Source organism: Danio aesculapii, chromosome 9, assembly GCF_903798145.1.
Source record: "Danio aesculapii chromosome 9, fDanAes4.1, whole genome shotgun sequence".
Taxonomy (NCBI): Eukaryota; Metazoa; Chordata; class Actinopteri; order Cypriniformes; family Danionidae; genus Danio; species Danio aesculapii.
The window spans coordinates 18,263,969-18,282,492 of NC_079443.1; the positions used below are offsets into that span (position 1 = coordinate 18,263,969).

An 18,524-nucleotide genomic window follows, 5' to 3' on the forward strand; every position below is an offset into this window, starting at 1 on the left:
TTACAGTTTAGTGGACAGGTACATCATATTTAAACAATAAAAAAAATTCTTTTAAGTTACTTTTATGTTTAAAAACAAACATATTTACACGTATGCCATCTGGATTATATTTAAAAAAAAAACAATCAAAACAAATGATCAGAAATATACATTTACCCACTAGTTTCAATTACAAAATGACTCACTTTCACTCTAAATCCAAAATGATTTAGGTTTGATTGTCCTCTTTGAGTTTGATTGTCCTCTTAGTCATCTTCATACTTTAAAGCAGCAAATCATCAGTATGGCTAGTAATTCAAAAACAATTATAAGAGTTTGTAATTGATAGGCACTGTGTACCAACAATAACATAAATGTGGATTTAAAAAATGCCCTCAAATTTTTCTGTGGTCAAAGTATTTAAAGGGTTAAATAGCAAGGTTGCTTTTGTTTTTGGCAGTCATGCCATTGATAGACAACCACAATGAGGACAGTAAATCCAGATTAAGCACCACATTGTTCAGCCAGTTGAATTGTGTGAGTTTTGCTTTACCAAATTCTTCAGTCAATGTTTTCCTGTTTGGCTAAGCATAGGTGCAACAAAAAATTTTATAATTGTGTATAAATTAAGTGTATAAATTAACTTTATAATTAGTTATAGATCAGATCATTTTAATGTCATTTTCTATATAACTGATTTCATATGAAAACTTGTAAAAAGTAACCACACACGCAAAAGTTTCAGTCAAGAGAATTTATTCAGTGCTTATATGTTGCTGCACATTTGATGTCATCTAGTTAAAAGAGGTTATTCTCCTGAGAGATCCAATTCTTGGGGCCATTCCACCCCAGTCGCTGTACTTCCTGTATTCACCTGGTCCAAGGTAATACATTCGTCCCCTGTAGTTGGGCTGCTCATATAGGAGCCAGTGGCCGTCCATCACTTGGCAGGAATGGATGTCAGATGTATGGAAGCGATCCATGATGTTAGGGCAGTCTTCAGTGACTTCCATCATTTGACCTCCCATATCAGCCTGGTCATATAGCCTCATTCTGTAGTTGCCATTATACTGTGAGAAAACATGCAATGCATTTATCATTGGCAAGTGGCAAGATATCAAGATATTTTAATGTGATATTTACTTCAATTCATGAACTAGTGGTTATGTTTGGTGATTACATTAAAAAAATTCTGAGTTGTCAAATATGAACATTTAATAATTTTTTATTTGAATTTAACTGACACCCAATGGATGGGTTTGTCTATATTTGACCCAGCCATGGGTTACAGCAACCCAGCATTCATTAGAGTGTAATATTCCCATAAACCACTTACCATGGGGATCAAACGGCATGATCTGATGCTGTTGCTAAACCCAATCATACGCTGGCAGTCCGAATAGTCACCCCTTCGCAGGAAGAACTGCTGTCCCATATAATTTGGGTGCTCATACACCATGAAGCACCCACTTTCTACCCTGATAGAGTTGCATTGGGTAAAGTAGGGGTGCAGGTCTGCAGAGTCGCTGTTGCACTCATGATAGCGCCCCTGAAAGTTTCTGTCCTCATAGAAGATGATCTATTAAAAATAAAAGATACAGTAAATCTACTATGCATTATTTGAACTCAAATCATTAGACTATGATAGGTAGAGATGCCATCTTACCTTTCCGATAGCCATGTTGGCAACTGGCAAGGCTACTGCTCAACACTGGCATCCCCTTTATCACTGTCTTTTATAAAACCTAAAAGCAGCTCTGTGATTGCACAGCATAAAGTATTGTCATTCAAATAAATCTAGCCCAGGGTGTAGAAATAGGGTTTAGAAAAGGGGGGTTGGATTGGGCAATGAAACAGTCTGACTATGTTTGACTCGCCTCTGCTGCAGTTTTTCCATATTCATCACAATGCACAGAACAGTTTCAATCTGGCTGCAATCAGCACAATGAATCTTTTCAAAAGCAAAAGATTTTATGCTGAATCCAGCAATGAATGGTCTGAACAAGAAAAAGTTTGAATAGGAGCTGCAATATTATTTAAGGATTTCTCTCATACTGTGGCCAAATTAAAAATAGAAGTAAACTAACATGAAAGTGGAAGATGTGGTCATTTTCAGGTTTAAATAACCTTTCCATCTTTTCCTTAACATAATAACCTAAGCCTTTAAAGTGTACTTTACTGTGAATACTTGTATCTTGCGAAATAAGTAGGAAAATATTATGCTCTGGCAAAGACAAAAAATTAATAAATAAAACTATTGTTTAAAAATGTTAGAAAAAATATCTCTTATCAACATTTGTACAAAACTGATGCAAATATATGTTTTTTATTTACAAGAGAGTTAATTCATTAATTATCCGTTCACATGGTCTCTAGCAAGTTTGAAATTACTATAAAAATGGTCCACTTCTTCCAATAAAATGCATAATTCTAGGGACATTCCTAGGAAAAAGACAAACATTTGTTATTATCATCAACAAAATCCAAAGCACTTAAAAAGTGATAAAGTTAATAAAATAAAAAAACCTTTTTTAAAATGGCTATTATTTAAAAAAAAAACAACTGGCTGTTGGCTTTATTAAATAATAGCCATAATAAATAAAGGCTTTTAAACTTTTTAACTTACTTTTCAACAGTGATGAAAAGAGTACTGAAAAATCATACTCAAGTAAAAGTACCATTATTTGCCTAAAAATGTAGTGCAAATAGTGTAAAAATATCTGTTGTAAAAATTACTCAAAGTATGAGTAAAAAGTAGACATTTCAAAAGTACTCAAGAGTAGTGAGTAGAGAGCATTACGCTGTAGAAAGCTGATGCATTTACATGTAACTTGTGGATGTGTGTAAACGTAACATTCTGTAGAGCATTTAGCGTTTACCCAGCAGACACACAACATCACAAGACGTTAATATTAGGTTAGATTTAGGTTGTGATATCAGGTGACCAAAATTCAATGTCTAGTTGTTTTTTTGTCTCATACAATGTGCATGTGTATGTGTATCAAACATTCCATTAAAACTACACTCTTCCAGCAGTTCCTCGCATCCAATTGTCACGGGGGCATGCATGAAATGTTCCTAAATGTTTATGTAAACGCAGTTACTGTCTTTCTCCCCTGTGTCTATGTCTTAGTGCTTTATGTTGCTATGTCCATCCTGAAACTCCAATTTTTATGTAAACCCTTCCCTCTTTCCCTCCCCTAACACTCCCACCTAAACAGAGCTGGACTTTCCTGACTTTTTTCAAACTAGAGGTATGAAAACACCCTGCTGAAACAGGGGGGTTCGTGGCCCTTTAATTTATAACATAACAAGTATTCTAGAATCGTGTAATCTATTTATTTTTACACTTACCACTGTTACAGATTTATGTTAAATCAAATGCACAATTTTAAGTAATGATTGTGACCATCTTCACATAAAAACTGATATTTCAATTGCATCCACTCCTATATTTAAAAAGATACTAATTTATAGTAAATTAATAGGCTACTATAGTATATATTAATACTATTAATGTTTTTGAACCATACAATTAAAAAGTACTTGAGTTATAATTTAGCTAGTATGGTAACTATATGGTAACTATGGTAACCCAATAATAAAAAATAAAAAAAATCTATAAAATTTACTATAGGCATCACAGTGGTGCAGTGGGTAGCACATTCTCCTCACAGCCAGATTGTCGATGGTTCAAGCCTCAGCTGGGTCAGTTGGCATTTCTGTGTGGAGTTTGCTTGTTCTCCCTGTGTTTGTGTGGGTTTTCTCCAGGTGCTCCAGTTTCCCCCACAAGTCCAAAAACATGTGGTATAGTTGAATTGGGTAAGCTAAATTGTCTGTAGTATATGTGTGTGAATGAGTGAATGAGTGTGTATGAATGTTTCCCAGTGATGGGTTGCAGCTGGAAGGGCATCCTCTGCATAAAACATATGCTGGATAAGTTGGTGATTCATTCCGCTGTGGTGACCCCAGATTAATTAAGGGACTAAGCCAAAAGGAAAATGAATGAATGAATTTACTATAAATTACTATTAATTTAGTAATTCGCCCACAATAAAGTGATCTTCTGCATTGGTGATTTTTGCAGGCAACAAAACAGCGAGATTCAAGAAGGTTCCGACTTGAAGGCTGCGTCCAAAATCGCCTACTACTCAGTAGTTACTACATTTGAATTTAAATGTACTACTCGACCATTAGAAAAGTAGGTTCTATACAGTGTGTAGTATGAATGAAACTTGGATGTACTACATCTGCCGTTTTGTTATTATCACGTGACCCACCCATGATGTGTCGCTTCACTCTCATTCGTGAATTCTCCTGCGAAGCATTGTGGCATAGCGTAGTCCATCGGATGTGCACTTCAGAAGTATACTGTTTCTCGAAGTCTATTACTGCATCCCAATTCGCATACTATCGCTCCTAAATAGTATTTGAAAATAGAATTAGTAAGTCCCAAATTGTAATTTGTTGAAAAGAGTATGTCAAATGTTCCTGGATGGTTTACTATTTCCTGTAAAAATTTGAAGTGTGGAACCATACTCTATCCATACTCTAACCGCTGATGGTGTGCATGAATTTGATCAGAACTACACACGTGGGTGAAAAGTGTAAATAAACTACAAACATGGTGGATGCATGAGACCAACTGTCAAGAGGCTTCAGTAAAGATGTTTGTATGACTGTTAATTAAAATCTAGCCTACTGGAACATGTTTAAATCGCATTTTTCATGTTATATTTCATCTGCAACAACAATGTGAGCTTCTATGAAGACGTGTTTGTACATTAGCTTCTGAAAGCATAATTATCCAAAGACCCAAGGAGATTTCTCTGCATGAAAGACTCACGAATGGCAGATTATCCTGATGTTGTTCCTACAATAAGGTAGGAAATTAAATATGACAAAAATGTGGATGATGTGTGGATGATTGACAGGGCTCATAACCAAGCAGCATAACAATCAGAATCAGAATCAGAATCAGGTTTATTGCCAAGTGTGCTTCACACACACAAGGAATTTGTTTTGGCTACAGAAGCTTCCAGTGTACATAAAGTGACAAGTAACAACACAAAATAAATATGAAAAAAAAGATAAACATTAAACAGATGCGGTTAGTCAAAAAACAGATGCGGTTAGTCAAGAAGAAGAGCTCCACACCGAAGCGGCCATCCGCGGCGCCATCTTGATGAGGTAACAATCTGTTAACCAGGAAGTGGTATGTCCCAAAGAGTTACACACTCAAAAGTATTTTACTTTACAATAAAGTACATACCTTTAGGGCATGGTATATGCGAATTGGGACACGCACATACTCGCCCACACTTTTTTTAGCGTACACTGTTAACCCTTACTGTAGATTATAAGGTAAATAACTTTAAAATAGCCAGTGTTTTGCTGTAATAAAAAGAAACAGTATTTTACTGTAAAAGAAGTATGATTTGTATGTAACTGTGTAGTGCAAAGAATAAATAACAGTCATTTATTTTATTTACCCATTACAGGTAGTAACTGTAACAATAAATGGTAAAATACTGTTCAACCATTACTGTCCCATCTACTCTGGTGCTTTATGTTGCTATTTATAGAAAAGTGCATTTATCTTAGGAAAGAAAACAATGATTGAGGCATTTTAAGCCTTAAATAAGAATCTACAAGGAGTAAGTAAAATTTGTTCAAATGTTTTTGAGGGTTTCTAAAACAAGTCTGTGTATTAAAATATATTGTTGCTATCTTGAACTGTGTACTTGAAAGCTACATTGTTAGCTAGTTAGCCTCACCTATAAATTATGAATTCATATTAAGGACAAAAGAATAGTTTGTTGTTAAATTGTTAAGTAATAATAATAATAATAATAATAATAATAATAATAATAATAATAATAATAAAATATTGGATATTTGTATTCTTGTGTTACCTACTTTGTTTTTTTATTGAGAATTGATGTGCGTGCCTGTGTTTTTTGACAAACATGTTTCTAAACATATCTTAATTAAGTACTCTGTGTGTGTGTGTTCTTTTAATATGCTTATTTTTAATAATTATTTCAAACTTCTAGAATTAGATTAATTATTTTGTGATTTTCGTTTTTTCAGTTTTTGTGTGCATGGTCAGCATTGAAGGGAGAGTAACATGGATTCCATGTTTGATGAGCAGGTTGATTTCAATATAGCCCTCTCTGTGTGTTTTTTTTTTTTTTTCCTTTAATATTATTAATCTGGGATATCAGAAATCAAACAATGCCACACTAGAGCCTACTCAAAGGTAAGTATGGATGACACAAATTTAAGGGCAAAATTATTCAGCCTCATTTGGAATTATAATTATTTTTTCAAATACATCCCATGTGATGTTTAACAGAGCAAGGAAAATGTCACAGTATTTCTTATAATTTTGTTTACTCTTCCTAATTAACCTAACTTAAGCCTTTAAATTGCAATTTAAGCTCAATATTAGTATCTTGCTAAATAACGAGTACAAATGTGTTTTAAAAAAAATCTCAAATCTTAAACTGCACTTTTATTCATTTATGCAGAGGCTCAGTGAAGTTGACTGGAAAAATTCTAATGAAGTAAGTAAAAATGGTATTTATAGTATAAAGGCTTTCTTAAATAAATGCATAAATCAGGTTATTTGTTTTGTTTTTATTATTACTACAGATTTGGAGCAACAAGAGGATCAGTGCTGACCGATTTATTTGTATGTTTTTGCTTTACATGGAGTTTGTTAATTAATTAATTTGTGATATGTGACTGTGATAAATGTTGGCAGTTGCTTTGAAAGTATGTTATATATCATGGGGGTCAAACTCAGGGCTGCAGCCAGCAGGGTTTAGTTCCTACCCTGCTTCAACATTACCTGTGTATTTCTAACAAGCCTCAATTAGTTTGATCAGGTTTGTTTTAAAGCTTAACTGTGCAGATCTGTACTCAGTAATATGTCAGATGGTATTTAAATGTTTGACATCTGTGCTATATACACTGCATGTGTTGTTTATTCATTTAACCTTTTGTTTTTTTTTTGTAAATAGAAAATGTATTTATATCTGCTAATTTCTTTCATTTTGCCATACATTTGTCTGAGAATTTATATGCTTTCTATTTTAATAACAGTTAAGAATACTGATTAATTTTAGTAACACTGCAACTATATAGGACATACAATAATGTGTATGCAGTATAATGCTGTAAGTTGTAACACTACAGTATAGTAATTAACTGTAAGCAGTTTCCAGTTAGTAACCACTATTGCGCTATTACAGCTATTACAGTAATTAACTGGCAACACTTACTAACTGTAATGGTTTAGTTACAGTAATTCTCACTGCTACCAAACCATTACAGTGACTAACTGGCAACAGTGTTGCCAGTATTCTACTGTAAAAAAGCCCGGTAAGATCTAACAGTGTACTATATAGTATGGAAGTATGTGATTTCGCACACAGTCCAAGTGTCTTTTTTAAGTCCTTCCCTTACTGCAGCCACCTACACTCATCTACATCTACAATACTCTCATGAATAAATGTTATATACATGAATGTTTTCAGAGTGAGAAAATTATCCACTTATTTTCACTATCCTTTTAACTGACAAGCAAAATATGCAAGAACTATGTTGAATGTTATCATTCATATTTATTTCATCATATAAAATAAATACACACATAATAAACATAAATTAAGCAATGGATTAAATCATGAATGTTCATTAATAATTCATTATTCGTTTGATGGAACCCACACGGGCATTTATGCCTCCCCATTCAGTAAATCTGGTGTATTCTCCAGGCCGTATGAGGTACATCCTGCCTTTGTAATTGGATTGCTCAAAGAAGAGCCAGCTTCCCCCAGACACCTTGCAGGAGTACACATGGTTTATCTGGAACATGTCCATTACATTAGGACAGTCTTCCATAAGAGCCATCATTTGACCACCATACTCCATTCTCTCAAAGAGCTTCACTTCATGGGACAATCCCGCTATCTGACAGACAGAGGTACAAAAGGTTTGCATAAATCAACTTGTCAACAACCTTTTACACATTTCTGGGTCAAATTTCATTAAATAGATAGAAAATGGTATATTGGAATTTCTTTTAATAAGTAGACTAATAAACTAATCAAGTGAGTAGTATAGTACGGTACCGCTGTATAGTAATTACCATAGGAATAACATGGCAGGAGCAGATGGAGTCATTTTTGCCCAACCAGCTTTCAAACTCTGGGTAGTCTCCTTTACGGACAAGGAATTGATTGCCTTTGTAATGTGGTTGTTCATAGATCATGAAGCATCCACTCTCCACCTTGATAGAATTACAGCGGTGAAGATAGCAAAGCATATCTGCACAGTCATCAATGCATTCATACTGATGACCCCCAAAATGTTTGTCTTCGTAGAAAATGATCTGGCAAAAAAAGAAGCACAATTTACAGTAAAACTGTAAACATCTTTTAATGTTACACATTAATATTTTTACAAGCTTCTTCCGTTTCCCTACTGTATTGCTTTACCTTCCCCATTTTGACTGGAGTTGTTCCAATGCGAGTGTGGCGTTGCTCATTACTTTGAGGACTCTCTTTGGTACATATATAGTTGACATGAAATGTTGACTCTGTGTGTGTCATTCATATTATAATCCTAAAAAATGCCTTTTTAGCATTTAGTTTTGTTATAGTACATCTTTTGTTTGTAAATACAAGTTTTGTAAGATGAAATACACATAAAAATAATATCTAGAGCCAGTATTTGTACTAAAATCAATTAATTTACAATAGCTGGTTTTCTGAGATTTGGATTTCATGAAAATGATTAATGTTATACAGTATTTTATTAATTAATTAAGGCAATACTTATTGTTAAATTCAACACAGTTCAACTATTATTTTTATGTCACTGTTTCTGATATCGACACGCCTTATGTTAAAGGTTTATTTTAAATGCATGTTATTTATTACAAAGTGTTGTTGCGGGCTGGAGGGTGTTGGTAGTCCAGTTATTAAGGTAGTAGTTATCAGGTAGTAGGTTTAGGAAGAAGTATTAGCAATGTAGAAGATGCAGAACATGCACTTTCATAAGTACTAATAAATAACCAATTTCTTAAAGGGATAGTTCACCCAAAAATGTAAATTTTGTCATCATTGACAGTTAAGACCAAAAAGAAGATATCCTGAGGAAAGCTGAAAACCTGTAACCACTGATTCAGTTCAATTTATCTATTTCTATAGCACTTTTACAGTGTAGATTGTGTCAAAGTAGCTAAACATACCTGTAGAAGTTCTAGTAAACTGAAACTGAAACTGTGTCAGTCCAGTTTTCAGAGTTTAAGTTCAGTTTAGTTCAGTTCAGTGTGGTTTAAATTTTACTGCTGAAAGTCCAAACACTGAAGAGCAAATCCATCGATACGCAGCTCCACAAGTCCCAAACCAAGCAAGCCAGTGGCGAGAGTGGCGAAGAACAAAACTTCACAATTGACGTCAAGTCAAGGAAAAAAAACTCGAGCGAAACCACGCTCAGTTGGGCATGACCAATTCTACTCTGGCCAAACTTCTTGTGCAGAGCTTCGGTCAAGGCACCAGAGGCTGGAAAACGCTGGACACCCACTGTGGAGTAGCTGCAGTGCCATCTGTAGTATTTGTTATTCTTACTATGGAAGTCAATGGTTACAGATATTCAGCTTTCTTCAAAATATATTTAATTGTGTTCAACAGAAAAAACCTCATACATTTTTGGAACCACTTTAAGGTGAATAAATAGTTAGTACATTTTCAATTTTGGGTGAATTACACCTTTAAGGCAGGCAACAAGCCACTAGTTAATCATGAGAATTGCCACTTAAACTAAAGCATTACCCAAAATGTAATACATTTTATTTGTATATATTTCTTACTCTGTAATCCTCTGGAGGTTAAGGGCCACAATTACTAATCAAGCAAATTCGTATGAGACTACAATCAAAGAAAAGCGCAGATAGGAATAAAAAATATCTGAGATATCTATTGACAATGCACAAATTGATGCACACAGTTCATTTTCATGATGACCAACACATTCTAAAAATCTATGTGCTATAAGGTCATCCACAAAATCACTGTATTGTGATGGAAATTTTTAATATTAATGATTGATAATTATATAATGATATTATAAATTAAGGTTTTGTTAAAGTTAAGATCAAATGCATTATAATCATTGGGCTATTACAGCCAAGTGTAATCTACTGGTTGTTTAAGAGTTAAGGAGCTGTAGAGAAATTCTTACATAAAACATTGTAACATAGTCTTTAAAAACGCCTGTGAGCCCATGCTTGGGATCCTTTTGCTCACAGAGGCTGTCTGTGTGTAAACTGATCATTATCCAGAGAAATAAAGAAATTAAAAGACAAACTTTGTCAAAGTTTATTCAATTTCAGTCTTCACATTAAAATGTATTATTTGTGAACAGGAAGAAAATAATTTGCCATCATCCAGTATCCATGACTTTGGATTGCAAACTTTTCCCTTTAGTAAATTCTGACACCAGATTTAATGGCCTTTTAAGAAAAAAAGGTTTGCGCTAGCCCTAAATTCTGGCCTTAAGCATCGCGCTCAGGGGCGTTTATGTCACATATTTTTGTCATATTTAGCCATAAGTATTTTTTATCGCTTGTTTTGCATACTTCATTCGTTTTGTATTAGTTATTCACCATTAGTGAGTTTTAGTATACAGCACAAGCAGAGAGAACACTCAACACCTGCTCATAGAGGGAAATATCTCTCTAGTTTTATTCACTTCTCTGAACAGCGTCAAGCAATCTGGCAGCCAATAGCAAGTGTCATCATCTGGCAATGACCCCTCCAGGTAAAGGGTGCAAGAACAAAACTCAAGACACTTGAGCACAGACACCATTTTATTTAGCGTGTGAAAAAGGGCATACAGGAGACATTTCACAAGGACTCCTTTCATTAGAGATCCGTGATTCGTCTGATGGAGCCCATTCTGGAAGTCACGCCACCCCAGTCACTGTAACTCCTGTACTCGCCAGGTCTCAGGTAGAACTGCCTGCCCGTATAGTTGGGTTGCTCAAACACGAGCCAATGCCCATCCATCACATGACAGGAATGGAAGTCGGACATATTGAATCGATCCATAAGGTTGGGGCAATCATCCATGAGCTCCATCATCCTGCCACCCATGTCTGAATGCTCGTAGAGCCTCATTCTGAAGGACCCACGGTGCTAATGGGTAAAACAACAGGATGTTAAGACTAAGTGTGAAAGCAGGTCATTGATAAATCAATAATAAATATGAGACTTTACCAGTGGAATCATCCGACAGGATCTGACGCAATCATTCATTCCCATTGTACGCATGTAATCAGGGTACTCGCCACGTCTCAAAAAGTACTGGCGGCCCATAAAGTTGGTGCGGTCATAGACCATGAAACAACCGCTTTCCACTCTGATGGAGTGGCAGCGGTTGAAGTAGGAATGTAGGTCAGCACAGTCACTCATGCATTCATGGTAACGGCCACCGAAGTTCCTATCTTCATAAAAGATAATCTAGCAATGGCAAAAACACACAGCCATTAGATAAAGTCAACACCACAATAACAATTCAAATATGATAAACATCTTACTGTAGTTTTTACAAACCTTTCCCATGTTTGAAGGGTCTTTGAAGTTTTTTTTTTCCTGTTCAAGTGCCAAATGCTGCTGGAACTATAAATATATATCCGAGAAGATAATGGTGCTACTGTTGTGTTGTCATTTAAATCACTGTGTACTCATGTCAGCAGAAACTGTACTGGAATATTGCAAACCTGACTGCCTGTTTTAGCCTGCACAATCACTTTGATTGCCTATGTAACATTAGTTTTTTCCAGCAAAAGCAGCTCTGTTGAAAGCTGCTGGAAAGGTCTGGGGAAACAACACAACAACAGTGTTAGCCTGCATTTAGTATTACACATCAACAGATTGTTTGAATAAAATCATTTAATTGAAACTGAGAAGTTTTGTTCTTGCACTGTTAATGATTTTTTTAATTCCACAGTATTTAACTGTAATATGAACTGTATTTTACTGTAGGACAGTTATGCAGTATGTTACTGTATTTTAAAGTTGCACTGTGAAAATTACTGTATATTTTAAATTAAAGATACACAATACTGTAAATACATATACAGCAATGTAAATGGTGCTGTAAATGTAAAAAATAATATGGTATCTTTGCTGTAATTGATTTACAGTAAGTTACTGTAGATTCTATAGGAAATTGTTAACAGTGTGTGCCATGCTTTTGGTATAGCTGATATTAGATGTTTATAGATGTTTCAAAATTATTTTTTTTCCCAAGAAACCCATAGTTTATTTGTTTGTCTATACTGTGCGTTTTAGTATATATATAGCGCAAATCACTCTTTTTGATTTGGCTTAACCGCTAATTTATCAGGAGTCGCCAAAGTGAAATTAACCTTAATTACTTAATTACTCTGGCATACTCTGGATAGCCTTCCTGCTGCAACCCAACACTGAGAGTACACTAACCTGTGAACCATCAGTGCTGGGAAACATGTAAACACACATACACAAACACACTTATGCTCTAAGGCCAATTTTACTTATCCTATTTACCTATACTGCATGTCTTTGGACTGTGGGGGAAACCGAAATACCCGGAATACAAACCCATGCAAACATGGGGAGAACATACAAAGCACACAGAGAAAGTCGAGACTTAAACCATGTTTGGTGCAAGAATGCACAGAAAAGTTTCAGAATAAAAAAGTGCACTTTAAATGCCCAGATGATACAATTGTTTAAATAAAATGTGTGATGTTGTGTAAAGTGGAACACTTTAAGTATTAAAATTTCATATTGTGAGGGATAGGGGGGTTTAAACACAAATGACAAAATATTTTTCATTCATAATACAGGTAGCAAAGAATTCTGGCCCAGATTTGGCATTAAGCTTGCACACAAGGCATTCATCTGGCACTGGCATACAGCATGTGGGCCAAACATGGCCCAGGTTTGTCAGAGGTAGAACCATTTTTAAGGTGGCACACAAGACTTGGACCAGATGTAAAATGTAGCATTTATTAATAAAATTTTTTTGAGTAAAGAATTTTTTTTTACCAAACCTTTGAGAAAAGTATGCCCATAGTGCAGCTAAAGCGCAAAGATTCATGGGTCATCAATTTCATTGCAGTCATGTCCATTTCAGGTCCAGTTATGGGTTATTAACCTGGCTGAGCCCATATATGGTTCTATGTTTGGCCTTTGCCTGAAAATCAGACTCGGTCCATTCATGAACCGTATTCACTATGGCATGTGGGCCAAGAAAAAGCTGATTGTGTGGGCCAGAAAAAAATTGCTATGTGGGATGTGACTCTGGACCAAAAAACCCTTAGTCTTGAGTCACATGGGTATATTTTTAATAATAATAATATTCCAAAAATAAAGCGTATGAGTCAAACTTATAGACTTTTCTTTAATGCAAAAAATCATTATAATTTTAAGTAAAGATAATGTTCCATGAAGAAATTTTGTAAATGTTTTGTATATATCAATATATCTAAACTTCAATATTGATCAGTGATATGGATTGCTAAGAACTTGGCTCAACTTTAAAGAAACTAAGTTAAGAAAACAGAAATGCGATTTTCTCAATACTATGAGTTTCCAAATATTCACATAGTAGCATCTTGACCAGAGATTGTCTTTATTTATTCATGTGTTTAATAAAATATAATCATGTTCAAAATCAATGTTAATTTTGATGATGTTGTTTGATAAGGTATTTCAGAAGTATTAAAACAACATTTGGGCTATGAAACTGTGTGTTTATTAGTCCAGTTACCCAATCACTGGCATTTCTGTCCAGCAACTTTAAATGTCATCGTGAAATAGGTGAATGGAAATGATAAAAGATTAAATGTTGCATCTGATATTTTGGTATGAATAAAAATCTAATTATTGATTTGTTGTTGGCTTTTGCTTTTTAACAGATAATTTTGATCTGGAAATGGATGACACTGGACTTAAAGGGCACTTAGGTTAGCCCTTTTTTTTAGATTTAATATAAGTGTTTTGCATCTCCAGAATGTGTCTGTAAAGTTTCAGCTCAAAACACCAATCAGATTTTTTATTATACCTTTTATTAAATTCCTATTTATAAATTTTTTCACTGGGTGGCGGTTGACAACAGACAGACTTAAAGGAAGCAGATCTCATGTAGCGTTTGTGAGAAATACTACAGTAAGAACTTTACCAATGAGTATTTATTGTGCAGTTGCATCGCAGAGTCACACAAAGTTCACGCGTGCACACACACACACACAGACCACCACAGTAGACACACACACACACACACACACACACACACAGACAGACAGAGCGCCTGTTTAGCTTTGCACTCTTTTTGCATTGCATGTGACAGGATACAGGTTAATCTCCACTGCTGTATGGATATCTGTGATGTTAATGTACAAAATAAACCTGATTTAACGTCCACAAACCGGGATTGAAGCGTCTTCCTTTATAATTGTTCTGACACGCGGCTGTGCTGATGAAGTAAAGGTAAGCTAAATCGCTGTAATTCATTACACACATGCACTGTTTTAAAACATTTTAAAGATGTGAAACTTACTCTTGATCACATTTGATGATGATTGATGAACCTAGCAAACTCAACACACCTTTTATTTCCGGTTGCTTTGCACACGTCTGGTTTTGTTTATTTGATTATACACGTGACTACCGGGACATGTTAGAATTCTGGCCCAGATTTGGCATTAAGCTTGCACACAAGGCATTCATCTGGCACTGGCATACAGCATGTGGGCCAAACATGGCCCAGGTTTGTCAGAGGTAGCTGTCAATCAATTCGGTGGGCGGGGGGCCCGCACTCCTACGTAAAGTTGCGGTCGATCTGAAAACCGCTCCAATTGGTCCACTGTTTTTATGTTGCTAAATTGAAAAAAAAAAAAGGACTGGGTGTGTTTATATCACCCCAATATGTCGGTCTACACACTATACATGCATATATGTCTTTCCAAACAGCTTAAAAAGTAGATTTTTTACCATAGGTGCCCTTTAAGTGAATTGGCAAAACTACTAATTTACCTGGTGTAGGATGGTTTCTTAATCAAAATGAAACTTAACTCAGACACAATGAATAGTGGGATTTAATTGTATATACTATAAACTGCTTGATTCCAACAAAAGTACAAGAAAAAGTGTCATACATTTATCAAATAAATATGTAAATGCCTAAAATGTATGTCATTTAAATTGGCAAACATAAAAGGATATTAAACTTTTAACAATGATTAATGCCATATACCCTAAAATCTGTTTGCTGGATCATGGACAGCTGCTTAAGTGTGAACAGGCACTGAGAGCATGAATAAATACCCTGCAAAAACTTTAGTTTTGTGACATTTTATTGACAAATCAATGCCAGAAAGGCACAGTTATTGGAGCTTTAAAAATCAGTGATTCTGTGGAAGGAGCCGATTGTGGCACATGTGGCACCCCAGTCTACGAACTTGCGATACTCTCCAGGAGCCATGAAATACTGACGGCCTAGAAATCCAGGGTGCTCATAGAAGGTCCAGTAGCCCTCCATGACATTGCAAGAGTGAATGCTGCGGCACTGGAAACTTTCATGAATGGATTCGCAGTCATCATTGAATTCCATCATCTGACCTTGGAAATCTGGCCGATCATATATACGGATTCGGTGAGATCCTTCACTTTTCTGAAAAACAGTTGAGTTTTAAATTCAAAGTTTGTAAAGTATAAAGAGTGTACAGTCCTGGTGCTGGAGGCCTGGTGTTTCACAGAGTCTCAAACACATCTCTGCCTGGTAGTTTCTAATGAACTTGGAGACTCTAATTAACTTATTGTGTTTAATAAGGCTGGAGCTAAACTCACAGAGGCCCTCCAAAACCAGGTTTGGACAGCCAGGCATAAAGTTTAAATGTCTAAACGTGTAATGTGTACAAAATTATTTGTGGCAGAACAATAAACATCAAAGATGAAACAACATAGTAAAAGGCAACGAAAAATATACAAGAATTGACTAAATATATTATGAAACTTTACAGGCATATCACTCACAGAGGAAATTGTACGGCATGAGCGAATAGTGTCATTGTAGCCCATCCAGGAGTGATACTCAGGATATTCCCCTCTGGTTAGGACATACTGGTATCCAGAGTAGTTGGGCCTTTCATACAAGACCCAGCAGCCGCTCTCCACCCTGACAGAGTTGCAACGGATGAAATGAGGGTTCATGTCTGGGCAGTCTGTGTCACACTTAAAGGAGCGACCCTGGAAGTTTCTCTCCTCATAAAAGATAATCTGTAAGTGAGCGATGTCACTGATTAAAGTAGTACAGACAACTGTAATGTTTATACAATTGCAGAAAAGTCAAAAACTAACCAAAATTTCCTCTAGAAATACAAGACAAAGTTATCATCTTCATCAGTTTCATTTACCTTACTCATTTTGATGTGAGCCTCAGGAGAGTGTGGTAAACAAGAGAAAGTCAAACAAACTAGGGCAGGAGGTCTGCTTTATAAATGTCCATTAACATGGTGGACCTAACTTTATTTGTCCTCTCAATGACTGGGATTTGGCACTCTGATGCCGCTGCCAACCTTCTAATCCTAACCATAGATGTAAAAGCCCTGATTCATCAAATCAAAATTCCTAGCTGGCAAATAACTAACCTCAGCTGGCCTCCTCTGTTTTGGTCCAGTCAGTAATGAATTGCTTTACGCAATAATGAATTATTGGTCTAGACAAAGAATGCATCAACACATCCATAATTATTTGTAATGTATTTGAAATAATAGATCAGCTTTATTGATTGTAATTATTGTAAACTTAACATAGCATTTTTATTCCCATGTACTTTAAAAATGTGAACGCATGGGCAGAATGATAATATTAAGAAAATCAGAAAAAAAGGAAAGTTATTTTCATTCATTCATTTTCTTTTCGGCTTAGTCCCTTTATTATTCTGGGGTCGCCACAGCAGAATGAACCACCAACTTATCCAGCATATGTTTTATGCAGCGGATGCCCTTCCAGCTGCAACCCATCACTAGGAAACATCCATATGCACTCATTCAAACACAAACACTACGGACAATTAAGCTTACCCAAATAACCTATACGTCTTTGAACTTGTGGGGGAAATCGGAGCACCCGGAGGAAACCCACGCGAACACGGGGAGAACATGCAAACTCCAAACAGAAACGTCAACTGGCCCAGCTGGGGCTCAAACCAGGAAAGTCATTGTTATTTAAAAAAATCTTTCTTTAAAACAAAATAGAAAACCTTGGTCGTTGGAAATTTATAAAAAATGGAAGCCAATGGCTACCACTACGTTTAATGTAAAAACCAAAACAAAACATACAGCCAAAATAAAACTAACGCCAGTGGATTCACCCACCAAAAAATTTTATTATCTTATTTACCCTCCATCATGTGTTTTAAACCTTTATAAGCTTCCTTCTTTTAAACACAAAATAAGATATTTTGAACAATACTGATTTCTGGGACACATTGGCTTCGATAGTAGGAAAAAATGCAATAAAACTTAAAGAGCACCTATTTTACCCCTTCAGTGCCTCCAGAATGTGTCTGTAAAGTTTCAACTCAAAATACCCATCAGATAATTTATTATAGCCTCCAGAATCAGCCTACTTTGGTGTCTGAACACATTGTAGCTGTTTTTGTGGCCTGTGGCTTTAAATGGAAATGAGCTGCTACTGCCCACCCACAGTTCCCACATGTGTGTGTGCTTCTCGTCAGATAAACAGCAGTCAGTGACAGAGACAGACTCGGATGAAGCTGAAACACAGCTCATTAGTCAAAAATACCAAGTAAGATTATTTCATGTATTTGTGGTGGTTTATTCAAGCCTTTCTGAAATGATGAGTCTCACAAATGCCGTTTGCAGTACACATGCACACACATATATTTACTGACATCATGCGGCCATGGTGATTATAGTGATTAAGAATAGCAATTTTACTGTGTTTATTACAAACATTCTCTTTTTTTAAATAAGGTTTTAAACTTATAATATCTGAGAGAGTTGTAACATATTTTAATCCCAGTTGATATGCCAAAAAAATTTCTGAAGACATGTGTACACATGTTATTATAGAAACATGGTGCCTGCCAATCATTTCAGCGGGCGGGGAAACCGCACTCCTACGTCACATTGTGGTGGGCCTCAAAATCACGGGGATTTGGGTCCTATTTAACGTCAAGTAAATTTAAAAAAAGAGACAGTGGGCACACTATACCTACTATACTATACATACTCTATACATTAAAGTACGAATGAAATCTAAACGAACCATATTGATTTTATTAGCTCACATTGCTAGTTTTGTGGTGAACAATTCATCTGTGCATGTTATTAAGAAAAATGTCTTAGGTATTGGGCGTGGTTAACATACTGTAACCACACCCCTCCAACAGACAACAAACAGAAATGGGGAGTAGGTGGTGTTGTTTGGTTGTAATAACTCCTCTAAAACCTATTT

General features: G+C 35.6%; 5 protein-coding genes across 9 annotated transcripts in view; all 5 read right to left on the bottom strand.

Moving 5' to 3' along the window:
- Window positions 1-773: 773 nt before the first annotated feature.
- crygm6 (crystallin, gamma M6) lies at window positions 774-1,660 on the bottom strand. The gene is made up of 3 exons (XM_056465098.1): window positions 1,646-1,660; window positions 1,316-1,558; window positions 774-1,049 (listed from the first exon to the last, which is right to left on the bottom strand). The coding sequence occupies exons 1-3, from the start codon at window positions 1,658-1,660 to the stop codon at window positions 774-776; spliced, it is 534 nt and encodes a 177-aa protein (XP_056321073.1).
- Window positions 1,661-7,683: 6,023 nt separating this feature from the next.
- Window positions 7,684-8,495, bottom strand: si:dkey-57a22.14 (gamma-crystallin S-1). The gene is made up of 3 exons (XM_056465099.1): window positions 8,487-8,495; window positions 8,138-8,380; window positions 7,684-7,959 (listed from the first exon to the last, which is right to left on the bottom strand). The coding sequence occupies exons 1-3, from the start codon at window positions 8,493-8,495 to the stop codon at window positions 7,684-7,686; spliced, it is 528 nt and encodes a 175-aa protein (XP_056321074.1).
- A 2,421-nt stretch (window positions 8,496-10,916) lies between these two features.
- crygm7 (crystallin, gamma M7) lies at window positions 10,917-13,114 on the bottom strand. 3 transcript variants are annotated; one of them, XM_056465095.1, is made up of 3 exons: window positions 13,094-13,114; window positions 11,271-11,513; window positions 10,917-11,189 (listed from the first exon to the last, which is right to left on the bottom strand). In XM_056465095.1, the coding sequence occupies exons 1-3, from the start codon at window positions 13,112-13,114 to the stop codon at window positions 10,917-10,919; spliced, it is 537 nt and encodes a 178-aa protein (XP_056321070.1). The 3 variants fall into 3 exon arrangements, with proteins under 3 accessions (XP_056321070.1, XP_056321071.1, XP_056321072.1); XM_056465096.1 differs by lacking the exon at window positions 13,094-13,114 and adding an exon at window positions 11,607-11,615; XM_056465097.1 differs by lacking the exon at window positions 13,094-13,114 and adding an exon at window positions 11,607-11,615 and having other exon boundaries at window positions 10,917-11,175; window positions 11,260-11,513.
- Window positions 13,115-15,438: 2,324 nt separating this feature from the next.
- On the bottom strand, window positions 15,439-16,465 carry LOC130234794 (gamma-crystallin M2-like). 2 transcript variants are annotated; one of them, XM_056465094.1, is made up of 3 exons: window positions 16,457-16,465; window positions 16,077-16,319; window positions 15,439-15,714 (listed from the first exon to the last, which is right to left on the bottom strand). In XM_056465094.1, the coding sequence occupies exons 1-3, from the start codon at window positions 16,463-16,465 to the stop codon at window positions 15,439-15,441; spliced, it is 528 nt and encodes a 175-aa protein (XP_056321069.1). The 2 variants fall into 2 exon arrangements, with proteins under 2 accessions (XP_056321069.1, XP_056321068.1); XM_056465093.1 differs by having other exon boundaries at window positions 15,439-15,709; window positions 16,057-16,319.
- A 1,893-nt stretch (window positions 16,466-18,358) lies between these two features.
- Window positions 18,359-18,524, bottom strand: part of LOC130234793 (uncharacterized protein C2orf80-like) — a 7,799-nt gene continuing 7,633 nt past the window's right edge. For both annotated transcript variants that reach the window (XM_056465092.1, XM_056465091.1), the window contains one exon: window positions 18,359-18,524. This exon is cut by the window's right edge and continues 384 nt beyond it. The gene's annotated coding sequence lies outside the window, so the exon portion shown is untranslated.